The sequence below is a fragment of the Hylobates moloch genome, unplaced genomic scaffold, assembly GCF_009828535.3.
Source record: "Hylobates moloch isolate HMO894 unplaced genomic scaffold, HMol_V3 SCAFFOLD_8, whole genome shotgun sequence".
NCBI lineage: Eukaryota > Metazoa > Chordata > Mammalia > Primates > Hylobatidae > Hylobates > Hylobates moloch.
In genome coordinates, this window is record NW_026652283.1 from 48,962,735 (window position 1) to 48,975,662 (window position 12,928).

Genomic DNA, 12,928 nt, shown 5'->3' on the forward strand with positions numbered 1-12,928 from the left:
AATTATGTCAAAATCAAAATAAAAAGTTAAAAGAAAACAACTCATTATTGATCTCTCTGATTATACCTCTACATAGGCAACTGACTGCTTTGATTAAAAGTTATTAGAAACCACAACAGTTCTGCTGGCAAGTATGTAATTGTCAAGAAAAATCAGATGCTTAAGTGTTCCCAAAAAATCTTCCAAAGAAACATCTATATTGAAGTTACTTTACACTGGCTCGTTCCTAAAGCTCATTTTCCATGTCCATAAACTTCTTCCAAGAGGGAAAACAGTGTGTAACATCTGTTTCTAATTTCACATAATCTGCTATTGTGGATATAAAAGACCTGTTGATTATCACATCTATCTCCCTGCTCGTGCTAAAAAACAAAAACAAGCACAAACTCTGCATGTTTTCAGAAAAGAATGTTTAATTTCATCGTCAAAAAAGTAAGAGATGGCCGGGTGTGGTGGCTCACGCTTGTAATCCCAGCACTTTGGGAGGCCGAGGCAGGCGGATCACGAGGTCAGGAGATCGACACCATGGTGAAACCCCGTCTCTACTAAAAATACAAAAAATTAGCTGGGCGTGGTGGCGGGCGCCTGTAGTCCCAGCTACTCGGAGAGGCTGAGGCAGGAGAATGGCGTGAACCCGGGAGGCGGAGCTTGCAGTGAGCCGAGAGTGCGCCACTGTGCTCCAGCCTGGGCGACAGAGTGAGACTCCGTCTCAAAAAAAAAAAAAAAAAAAGGAAGAGATTACACACAACAGGTTAGAAATAGAGATGAAGCTCACTCAATGTAATGATTCTATTAATGATTCTATTTTTTTTCACTCAATCTCATTTTTCTTCCTCTATGACTTTCTCAGTATGTAGTAAATTAACTTTAAAGGCTGCTAGGGAATACTTGTTGAACTCACTAGCCAATGTCTACAGATATTAACACTCAATACCCTTAATTATACAATACTATTTAACCTTCTTCATAAAAATTATCTTCATATTGAACTTAAGCAACTTATCTAACCACAGGACTACTAGAGCTAAAGATGAAAAACCATTCCTAACAATGTAGTTAAAATTACTTGGTGAGAAAAAGGTTCCACAGTCAAGTTTATAAAATGTTGAGTAAAAGTAAATTAATCAAGTCATTTTTTACTAGAATATATCACATTTTTTAACATGTTAATATATATATTCTAAGTCTCAAGGTGGGAAATGATTTATAGTAGCACAGAAATCCTAGTATCTTAGAGAGTAACTATATAGTTACTTTTTACTTTTTACAACATACAAGTTGTAAAAAGCTACATTATACAATATTATCCAATAATGTAACAAACATTCTGTTTTTGTTAATTGATGCCAAATTAAAGGCTTGATTGTAGCTCAGGCAACTACGGCAATGAATAAAGATAACTTCTAGCTTACCATTGTGCACCCTTGACCATCCATCTCTTTCACAGTCTCTTCCAGAAGATCCAAATAAAGTATCAGCCCTGGGACTTGGGGGATCAACCTAGAGGAAGCAGGATTTTTATGTAAAAGAGAGTTTAAACATTCCTAGACTTTCAATCTCATGGCACCAGAAAAACTACTAGAGTACAGAAAGCATATATAATCAGGGAAACATGATGGTGCCCATGAGAGTCAGGCATGTTCCAAAGAGTTTATTCAAGTATTTTGCTGTTCGTTGCAAAATAAAATTGAAATTTAACTTCAAAAATTTTTAATTATATATATATATGTGCCTATTTTAAAATGAACAGACTTGGAATTGAAAAGTTTATTACTCCAGTGCCTAGTTTGCTTTCCATCACAAGGTTAAAAAAAGAGCAATATACTTTGCCATATTTTTAAAAGTCTAGCCATTTGCTTCTTACCTCCTTAGCATGCACATTTTGAATTCAAACAGTCTTTATTTGGCTTTCAGAGCCCAGCATGCTCAGTGATCTACAGCTTAATATAATAATAGTTAACCACATTTCCTAACAAAAAGCAAAAAGAATGATACAAATGTGTAAAAAAAATCCCTATTCATCAAAATTTAAAATTTTCATGCATCAAAAAATAATATCAACAGAATGAAAAGGCAACCCATTGAATCAGTGACAATATTTACAAATCATTTATCTGCTAAGGGGTTATTATCCAGAATAAAGAACCCCTACAACTCAGTAACAAAAACAAATAGATTTAAAAATGAACTTGAATAGACATTTATCTAAAGAAGTTATACAAATGGCCAATAACAACATGAAAAGAAAAAATTCAACAATCCTAATCATTAAGGAGATAGAAATAAAAATCATAGTGAGATACTACTTCACTGTAATTTTGAGATACCACAAAATCATAGTGACGTACCCATTGGGATGGCTATTACGAAAATAAACTATGGGAGAAGATGTGAATAAATTTGAAAACTTGGAATTTGCTGGTGTGCAGTGCAAAATGGTACATCTGCTATAAAAGACACTATGTCAGGGTCTCAAACAATTTAAAACAGAATTACTATACAACTCAGCAATTTTTCATCTAGGTATATACCCAAAAGAGTTGAAAGCAGGGCCTCAAAAATATATTTGTACACCTATGTTTACAGCAGCATTATTGACACTGTACACACTGTGACACAGCAACACTACTCATAATATTCAAAAGATGGAAGCAATCCAAGTGTCTATCAAGAGGAGAATGAACAAACAAATGTAGTATATACATATAAGAGAATATTATTCAACTGTAAAAGGGAAAGAAATTCTCACATATGCTATAACATAGATGAATCTTTATGAATATTATACTAAGTTAAACAAGCCAATCAAAATAGGACACATGATGTATAATCACACTTATATGAGGTACCAAGAGTAGTCAAATTCATAGAAATAGTAGAATGGTAGTGGTTGTGAGGGGTTGGGGGAGACAGGAATGCAAAGTTATTGCTTAATGGGCACAGAGCTTCAGTTTAGCAAGATGAAAAAAGTTCTAGAGATAGATGGTGGTATGGTTGTATAACAACATGAATATATTTAATGTTTCTAAACTACACACTCAAAGATGGTTAAAATGGTAAATTTTATAATATATATAACCACAATTTAAAAAAACAAAATTTTTTAAAAGACAACCCACACAATGGGTAAAATGTGGTATATAGTCTTACAACAGGATATAATTAAGCCATAAAAAGGAATCAAGTACTGATATATGCAACATGGATGAACCTCAAAAACACTGTGCTAAGTGAAAAAAGCCAGACACAAAAGGCCAAATGTTGTACAATTATATTTATATGAAATGGTAGAATAGGCAAATTCATAGTGAAAGAAAGCAGATTAGTGATTGCCAAGACTATGGAAAGGAAGGAATGGGGAGTGAATACTTAATAAGTACAGTTTCCATTTAGGAGATGAAGAAATTCTGGAACCAGATAGCTGCATAACACTGTGAACATCCTTAAAACAACTGAATTGTACACTTTAAATTCGAAATGGTAAACTTATGTATATTTTACCACAATAGAAAAAGAAAAGATCTTATTCTGCGTAAATGGAAAATAAAAAGGCTGTTTTACTCCTCTAGGATAATTGCACCAGTTTCTTTGGAAGCATGTTAATTGATTTCTTAAAACTGTTTCCTTATTCTTTAAGATGAAAGAATCTTGGAAGCATGCTAATTGATTTCTTAAAACTGTTTCCTTATTCTTTAAGATTACTTTTCATACCATGTACATTGACTACAATGTCTTTCCTAAAAGTGTTACATTTTGCATATGCATGTATTAAGTTAAAATTGTGTTTGGTTACCAATTTGCTAAGTGCTTCTAAAACCATGAATGGCTATGGAGAAAAAAAAATCTCTATGTTTACAAATACAATTGGAAAATCCACTTTCCTATTTAATAATGTAAGCAATTTTCTAAGTATAGACTTAGGAGTAGGCATTTCTGCTTATTGAAAAGCTAGGGAGGGAAACCATTTAAATACAAATTTCAAAGTTTGCATCAAGCAATATTAGAATTGTTCCATTCTAAATACTGACATAAAAAGTAATAATAAAACAAACATTTAAAGAAAAGCAGTTATTTTTCCAAACAATTTTAATGTGGCTTACCCCTAAAATATTTCAGTTTATTTTTGTACATAGCATTTTAATTAAAATGTTACTATTCCTTCAGATGAAAACATAGTATATCCTTTCTTTTCAATTTAATTTGTAATTGTGGGAAGACTTAAAATTAAAGGCATTCTAAAACTGTCACCAAATATGCAACTAAAATATTATCTGAATATTGGTCAAACAACAACAAAAAAGTGACCAAAAGTTAAAATCAAATTCTGTAGAAATGAGAAAAGTAGTCACAATAACCTCAATAAAATATTGCCACTGAAAAGTATCCATTATACTATAAATTTTCTTTTATGATAAAACAATCTGTTACTTAAGAGTTAAAAAAAAGACTCATAGTCAAAATATAGGTGGAATGAAATGCTGCTTAAGACAATATTTAAATTGTTTTAAAAAGGTATTATAAAGAAAATCTGAACTTTCAGATTGTGTATGTTCAAAGTTATTAGACCACCAAAGGGGCATATTTACATGTTGGATGAATTCATTTTAGAATTTAGAAAAAGTGAATTAAAGACATTAGTCAGAAATATTTTTACAGATATCCCAAAAAGTTATTTTGCTTCTATCAGCACTTAAATCTTGAGGTTCAGTATTATTATATATGTATATATAATATTAATCCATATTTTTATTAGTTTGAAAGCTTTCAGTAAAGAATTGCTTTTAAGGTAAAAATACTTCATAAAAATTCAGGAAACTATGAAGATTCTGAGGGAGTCCTTTCCTAAACATTCTGATTACAAACCCTTAAATTTAGCCAAAGTCTACTTGATAATCATATAAACACAAGACTCTAAATTTCAACTATATCAAAAGTACAATTCAGTACAGAAAGACTAGAACTAGGTTACCCTTAAATGAACTTTTTTCATTTTCAAAGGCCTTCCCATAACCATCAAACAATAATTTGCTTTGAAGATCCATTATACAAAGCTTACCCAAGGGATGTAATTTAAAAGGAAACTTACTTTCCATTTTAATTTTTATAATTTAAAAAAGGAGGGTCTTCTTTTTCATAAAGAATATTTGGTTCTCTTTTAAAGCCCTACTCTGCCATTTTAGTACTAATGTCAATTACAACCAAGTTCAGTTGGTAGCGTTATTATGCTATCTACTGTATAAGAAAGGAAACCGGTACTGAGAGGATTTAAACATAGCATTCATAACACAGCTTGATCTCTGTCAGGTCTGAAGACTGAAAAAAAGCAAGTTCTTTCATTCTAAATTAATTTCCCATGTTAGACTGCTAGGGTAGGAGTCAGGAGAGAAAAGTGTTATTAATATAAGCTAGAAGTTGAAAGACATTTCAGAATAACATTTTTTGGGGAAAAAAAGCTGATCAGTTTCAAATAGAAATGCTTAAGAGAACACATACATGTCTAATCACAAATGGAGGTTTATCTGTTTCTTTTTTGAACTCATAGGGTCCCAGATTTAAATGGGCCAGCCGCCGCCTGGTGTCTTCAGATAGCTCACACATGCGTCTTTTAGTGTAGGGAGATGGAGAGTGTGATTTTGAAGAAATTGTAGGCTGTTGGTAGTTTTTTGCATTTATACAGTATTTACTTCTCTCAGGTGACTTGGATTTTTTCTTTTGTGATCTTGATGTTCTGTTTTGCAGTCTGCCATGTGATTTTTCAACTGGAGCCAAATGGTAAGTAAATTTATCCTAAACATAAAAAATAAAAATTAACTTGGTCAAAGGGGATTTTTAAAATTCCTGTTGGAGCGGCCGGGCGCGGTGGCTCACGCTTGTAATCCCAGCACTTTGGGAGGCCGAGGCGGGCGGATCACGGGGTCAGGAGATCGAGACCACGGTGAAACCCCGTCTCTACTAAAAAATACAAAAAATTAGCCGGGCGTGGTGGTGGGCGCCTGTAGTCCCAGCTACTCGGAGAGGCTGAGGCAGGAGAATGGCGTGAACCCGGGAGGCGGAGCTCGCATGCACCCCCCTTGCGACAGAGAGAGACTCTCTAAAAAAAATAATAAAAATAAAATAAAATAAAATAAAATAAAATAAAATAAGATAAAATAAAATAAAATTCCTGTTGGTGGGAAAAAAATTAAAAATTTAAATAAGACACACAAAATCTATCAAAGCCAACTAGATCAGTCCTTCCTATCTGTGCTGATCCTGGGATAAGTCAAATCCACATTCTCCTAGATAACTCTTTCTGCAGTAGTTATTAAAGTACATTGTCTCAAACTTCCTTAGGTCCAACTAACAAGGACTTTATAAAAATTAAAGCCCGATACTTAATCACTTGAAAAATTAAAGAAACAAAGTCAAAAAAATTATTTTTCAGTATACTAAAAAAGTACAAACATTGGTTACATATATATTTAAATATTCATGTAATTGGCTATATAAGAGAACTATGTTTAGTAATGTTAAAAATACATGCCAAATTAGTTGATTACAAAATCTTTAAAGGTAAAACTATAAAAATAAGTTTCATCCCTTCTGCTATAATTATATATATATGTACAACACAAAAACATAAAGAACTCTCTACATATTTTAATGAAATGTGTTATTTGGATTGTAATACATACTTTTAAGCTCCCTTCCAAGCTGTAACTTCACAATGACAGATAAACATACCATCTTAATTCTGGTCCCATATTTTTTATAAAATTAGAAACATAAAAAAATTATAAACTTAATAACATTTTATCTAATAAAACTGGTTAGCAATCTAAACATTTTGAGGCTAAAATTCGATAATTCTAACTTTTTTATTGTTAGAATAACATCTTATTCAAATAATCTCTGCCTTATAAATGCCTTAATAGTTGGATTACAAGCAAGTAATATAATATTTCTTCATACTTTATCCAGAGTTATAAGAAGCTTTTCAATTCAAGAAAATGGACTGCAGAGAATTTTTAAATGTCTTCCTAACTTTAATCACTTTTAAAAGCCACCAATCCTACCTCCTGCTCTACTTCCTCAACACCTCTCTTGACTTGCTAAGGGTAACTAAGTGAATAAAATACAAATGTGAATAGGATGAAGAAGAGTCAAATTTTTTAAGTGGACACACAGGAAAGAAAATTAATTTTCCTAATTGGAAAAGTAAGTTTCAGCTAAGGCAATGGTCTATGCATTTCATACAGACCAGTTGCATCAGATTACTCCATCTTTCCTTCTTCTGTAGTTCGTGGTATGCTTCTGGACCTTCTCCACCTTGTTCAATGATTTCAAAAAGTAATTCAGAATTTTTCTACCATATCCATTTCACCCATCTCTATGACATCACAGACTTACAGAAGCAAGGAATGTCAGCACTAGAAACGATCTTCGAGTTTACTAAAACATTCAAGCAATGAATCTTTCTAAGACCTTGGAATCATGAGTTTCTGTTTTTTAGCTTTAATTATCTAATTCTACTCCATCTTGGATTTCATAAATATGCAGATCCCTCGCATCCCAATTCTGAAAATCCCTTGCTGACCAAAACCTCTCTTCTTCAACCTACTTCTTGACTCACTGAATCTGTTACTTGCCCTTGTCATCTCCTCAGTCCCTAGAACTCTTCCCCCAAGTTCTTTACACATTTTTAGTATCTCTTACCTTCAGACCCAACTAAACTCATAATCATCCATTTCAGCAATGCTGTAAAGTTCTTTCTTATATATCTACCTCTGATTATATCAAACCTTAATTAACCTCATCTTTATTAAAGCTTTTAATACTGTATACTACTAGAGAAAGTTATAAATTACATACTATCTACTACAAATGCATGCTGTCTAATCCTACTCATTCCTTAATGGATCCTGTTCATGCCTAGTAAAACTTTTAAAAAGTGACTGTGTTATACCATTTATAAAATGGACTGACCATGTGACTTGCTTTGGACAACAGGAAAATAGTACATGTAGCACAAGCAGAGAGACTTCAAAAGTGCTTATCCTCTCTTATTCCTAAAACCTTCCTGCTACCACATGAATGAGCTGGAATTCTTAGCCTGATAGATGATGGGACTATCTCGTCCCAGCTGAAATGAAACTCATCACCAGAAATTTAAGATCCTTCCCTGGGCAAAACATCTGCCACTGTCCGACATTTGAGTAAAGCCATCCTAAACCATTCATCCCTAGCCAACCATTCTAGACTAAAGAAATCAACCAGCAGATCCACAGAACTGTGAGAAACACTGCTGTTTTAAGTCACTAAGTTAGTGAGGTCTGTAATACAACCAAAGCTATGTGATACAGCAGATTAACAAATTCATATTCATAAAGTTACTACTGATATTTAACTACTTAATAATGAATTCCACTTTGCAGTAGGTAAAAACATTTTAATAATGTTACATGCCAGGCATATTGCATATATTCCCTAATCTTTACAGCAGCCTCATGAGGAACTCGAACCCAGATTTGTCTGTTTCTGGAAAGCATATTTAAAGAAAATGTATTTCTTTAAATACTGACACCAATGCCTTTTCTCTCGTATCTCTGTTCAATAAAGATCCCAAGTCAAAAAATAAAAATAAAAATAAAAATAAAAATAAAATGGAAGACTCTTGTCAAAAGTTTACAGAGGGAAATGTTAGTTCATAAGTACAATTAAAGTATGAATGGGTAATGGCTTTACATTTAGAAATGGCTTTCACCAAGCTGTACCCTTAGAATGTATGTACTTTTCTATGTGTATGCTATATTTCAGACAAAAAGTTAAAAAGAAAAAAAGACTTCTCTATCCATCTATTGGAAGAACATACTCCAGTGTGAAGAAAAAAAACTGTCTTGAGTCCAGGCAAAGCATATCTAACCATTTACAACGTGCACAGTGCACATCTCTAAAACAAGTCAATAACGTATCTCTGCATTTGGCAAGCATAAGTTTTTAGAGCTCTAAAAGCTGTGTTTCAGCTTGCATCTAAAAGATAAATAACTACAGCCTGACTCTGAATTATTAAATATCTTTCTAAATAAAGTAAGAATGCTCCCCTCAGTAATTCTATATTTTACCTTTCTTGGCCTAAGTCACAGTTATCATCCTCAGCAAATTTACTTGAATACTGATAATGCAGTAAATGAACAATCCACTCCTTCCAAGACAAGCCCAGTCCAGCCCTTTTGAGCCCTCTGGGCTTTACCTATTATTGGCTCTTCATCATAGATAGGTCGCTGTTACCCTATCACAATGCAACTGCACATGAGTGATATCTGGACATTATTAGATAACCTGTGGACAAGGAAGTAAGCCACCCTGGTGACTCAGTAATAAGTCAGACTAGGCCAGGCACATAAGTGCACACCTGTAATCCCAGAATTTTGGGAGGCTGAGGTGGGCAGATTGCTTGAGCCCTGGAGTTCGAGACCAGCCTGGGCAACATGGCAAATTCTATCTCAAAAAAATATAAAAGCCGCGTATGGTGGCATGCACCTGTAGTCCCAGCTACTAAGGGGACTGATGCAGAAGGATTGCTTGAGCCCAAGAGGTCAAAGCTGCATGCCACTGCACTCTACCCTGGGCAAGAGAGTGAGACCCTGTCTGAAAAATATATATAAAAAAAAGGAAAAACAAGAAGTCAGACAAACAGAGTATTAGATCCAGATATCTCAGCTTACTAAAGGCTGTTTTCAAAGACACAGATGATCCTTAGGCTGGAATGTCCAAGATTCTCTCGATCTGGCAGTACCAGTATGGCCACCAAACTAAGCAATAGTCCCTCAAGAAATCAGAGACAGTCAAGAATCCATAGTCACTAAACACCAGTATCCCAGTCTGATAACTCTGGTAACATGTGCTAAAAAAGGTATCCTTTGAACTTTTTGTAGTATCCTGTAACTTCCATAACATTTAAAGAAGCCTAGATCTCTGTGAGACTACTTGATCCTAACATCTTTATGGCAGCTTGATTTCTGTGCACTAAAATCAAAAAGTCCAAGAAGTAAAAAAATAGTAGTAATAATAATCACAAGATGACATCCTCTATCATACACACCAAGCTCTTCATTCTCACATTTACTAAGATGTAACCAAACTGTTAAATACCTATATTATTGTACTTCAACTACACATTGACCCCCCAAAAAGTGAAAAGAGCTGCAGCCAAAATAAATAACGCTTGCCAAAAGGCCACAAATATGACCAAATAAATTAAACCATTAAATACTTTATACAAATAATTTTAACCTGAGTGCGGCATTTCCTTGAACTTATCAGACATTCAGTAATCACTGAAGTCGTAGAAAATTCCAGCTTTGGAGCATTTCCCTGAGAAGAAAAAAGAGGGTATTATTAGACATTTCCATTAAATAGAGATAACTATTAATGATAAAAATATGACCTAAAGTCAAAGTTCAGCTGTTTCACTGTTAGTTTGAACTTTTCATTAAAGATAAAGACAACATAGTATGGCTAAATGCTAGCAAGTCACAGTGTCTCTGCTGATAATTCCATCATGAGTGATTTTACACTTTTATAAAATAGTCTATTTTTTCATTTTTAAGTATTTCCCTGTCAAACTGTTTTAAATTTTTAAACTATGATATATTATAGCCATAAATATATAAACATACTTAACAAATGTCAGCTTTTTACTTTTACAACTTAAGACATATTTAACTACATAGTCAAGAAACAAATGTTAGCTTGATTTAGCCATTCCACAATGTATACATATATCAAACATCATGTTGTATATCATAAATATACACAATTAGTATTTCTCAATTAATTTTTTTCTTAGAGACAAGGTCTCTGGAGTATAGTGGTGCCATCACAGCTCACTGCAGACTCTAACTCTTGGACTTAAGTGATCCTTTCCCCTCAGCCTTCCAAGTTGTTAGGACTACAGGACACACCACCACATTCAGCTAATTTTTTCATTATTTTGTAGATACAGGATCTCACTATGTCACGCAGGCTGGTGTCAAACTCCTGGCCTCAAGCAATCCTCCTGCCTCAGCCTCCCAAAGCACTGGAAATATAGGCATGAGCCACTGGGTCTGGCCTGTCCATTAAAATTTTAAAAAAACAAAAACAAAAAGCCCAGCTCCTCGGCATGTAGTTCTTGAAAATAGGAAAGATAAGTCTCTACTAATTCTGCCAACATTTTTTCCTATAATGTATCTTACATTCATATCTAGAAATTAATGTGGCTTATATTTCTAACATTTCAATCACCACCTTGAACACTGTTTGAAATAAATAGAGATAAATGGTAAAATTCAAAAGGACAGTCACAAAGTATCTGCGAAAATATTTGGAAGCACACAATTACGCAGTCACCAAAACATTAAAGAATACAGTCTATGCCCAGGGCAGTTTCATTCTAATACAGTAAAAATAAGACATTGACCAAGGTATTAGGTTGGTGCAAAAGCAATTGTGATTCAATACCTACATTTGGCCTCAACAAATCAAGTCTGTGACCAGCTAAGTTTAAAAACATCATACATATTAAAGAAAAGGTAAATCGGGGTTGCCTAACAATTGACTGAACTGATGTGGTCTCGAAAATATAACAGTCAATCTTGCCACATTCTATTCATCAGCATCACTAGTCTACACTCAAGAAGAGTAGTTAGGCTACATTTTCAATGTGTGTTCTTCTGCAAACATATCTTCATAGTGATATCCACTATATCTACTTGTTAATTACCCAGTATTACAAAACAAATTACCTTGAAACTTAGCAGTTTAAAGCATCAGTACATATTTATTATCTTACATAATTTCTATGGGTCAGAAATCTGAAAGAGGTTGAGCTATGTGTTTCTGTGTTGAAATTTTTCATGAAATTGTGGTCAAGATGTCATTTAGGCTGCAGTCAACCGAAAACTTGACTGGAGCTTGAGAATCTGCTTCTCAGGAAAGTTCATTCACAGGGCTGTTGGCTGGAAGCCTCAGTTCCTTTCTAGCTTTTGGCAAGAACATTCAGCAACTCATAAACCTCTCCAAAGGGCTATTGAGTGTCCTCATGATGTGGCTCTAGTTAATCAAAGTGGATGATCCAAGAGCAAAGCAAGAAGGAAGCCACAATGACGTAGTCTCAGAATCTAACACTGTCACCCCTACCACATTCTATTCATTAGACTCACTAAGTATAATCCAAACTCAAGGACAGAGTAGTTAGGCTACCTTTTCAATAAAGGAGTAGCAAAAATTTTGTGCACAGGTTTAAAACCACCAGTCTGCTCTCTGACCACAAATTACTTACATTCCTCTCACGTGCAAAATACATTCATGCTGTACCAATAAAAATAAAAGAATTAAAGTCTCATCCTTTTACAACTTCAGCTTGAAATCCAGGATGTTGGCATCTAAATAAAATCCTGGTATAGATAAGGCTGCTGAGGTGTAGTTCCTTATGTATAGCTCCTAAAATATAGTTTCTCACAATCAGAAGACATATGACCTAAAGAGAAAAGTTATCTGCCTCACACATGCCCAAGGTGCACCTGTGCAGCAGGGACAGGACAATCACTATAGACATTCCCGTTTGAGCCTGGGAGGTCAAGGCTGCAGTAAGCCATGATCTCGCAACTGCACTCCAGCCTAGGTGACAAAGAAAGACCCTGTCTCAAAAACAAAACAAAACAAAACAAAACAAAAGAATCCCTTGTTCATCAGTAAACCTCAGCTTTTCCTCTTCAGGTCTTCAATTTATTAGATGAGGCCCACTCAAATTGCCAAAGTAATCTCAAAGTTATCTCCTTTATTTAAAGTCAAGTGATTGTAAATATTAATCACAACTATCAAATACTTTTTAGAATAACATCTAGACTTGTGTTTGATCAAATAACCGGGCACCATAATCTAGCCAAACTGACACATAAGATTAATC

The 12,928-nt window shown here is 34.1% G+C and overlaps 1 protein-coding gene across 6 annotated transcripts in view; it reads right to left on the reverse strand.

The window, feature by feature from the left end:
- Nucleotides 1-12,928, reverse strand: part of SPATA6 (spermatogenesis associated 6) — a 127,064-nt gene that overhangs the window by 72,423 nt on the left and 41,713 nt on the right. For all 6 annotated transcript variants that reach the window (XM_032160785.2, XM_032160788.2, XM_032160787.2 and 3 more), the window contains 3 exons: nucleotides 10,273-10,353; nucleotides 5,494-5,787; nucleotides 1,413-1,500 (listed from right to left, as the gene is read on the reverse strand). In XM_032160785.2, coding sequence (XP_032016676.1) covers nucleotides 1,413-1,500; nucleotides 5,494-5,787; nucleotides 10,273-10,353 — 463 coding nt within the window. The remainder of the gene's footprint in view (nucleotides 1-1,412; nucleotides 1,501-5,493; nucleotides 5,788-10,272; nucleotides 10,354-12,928) is intronic.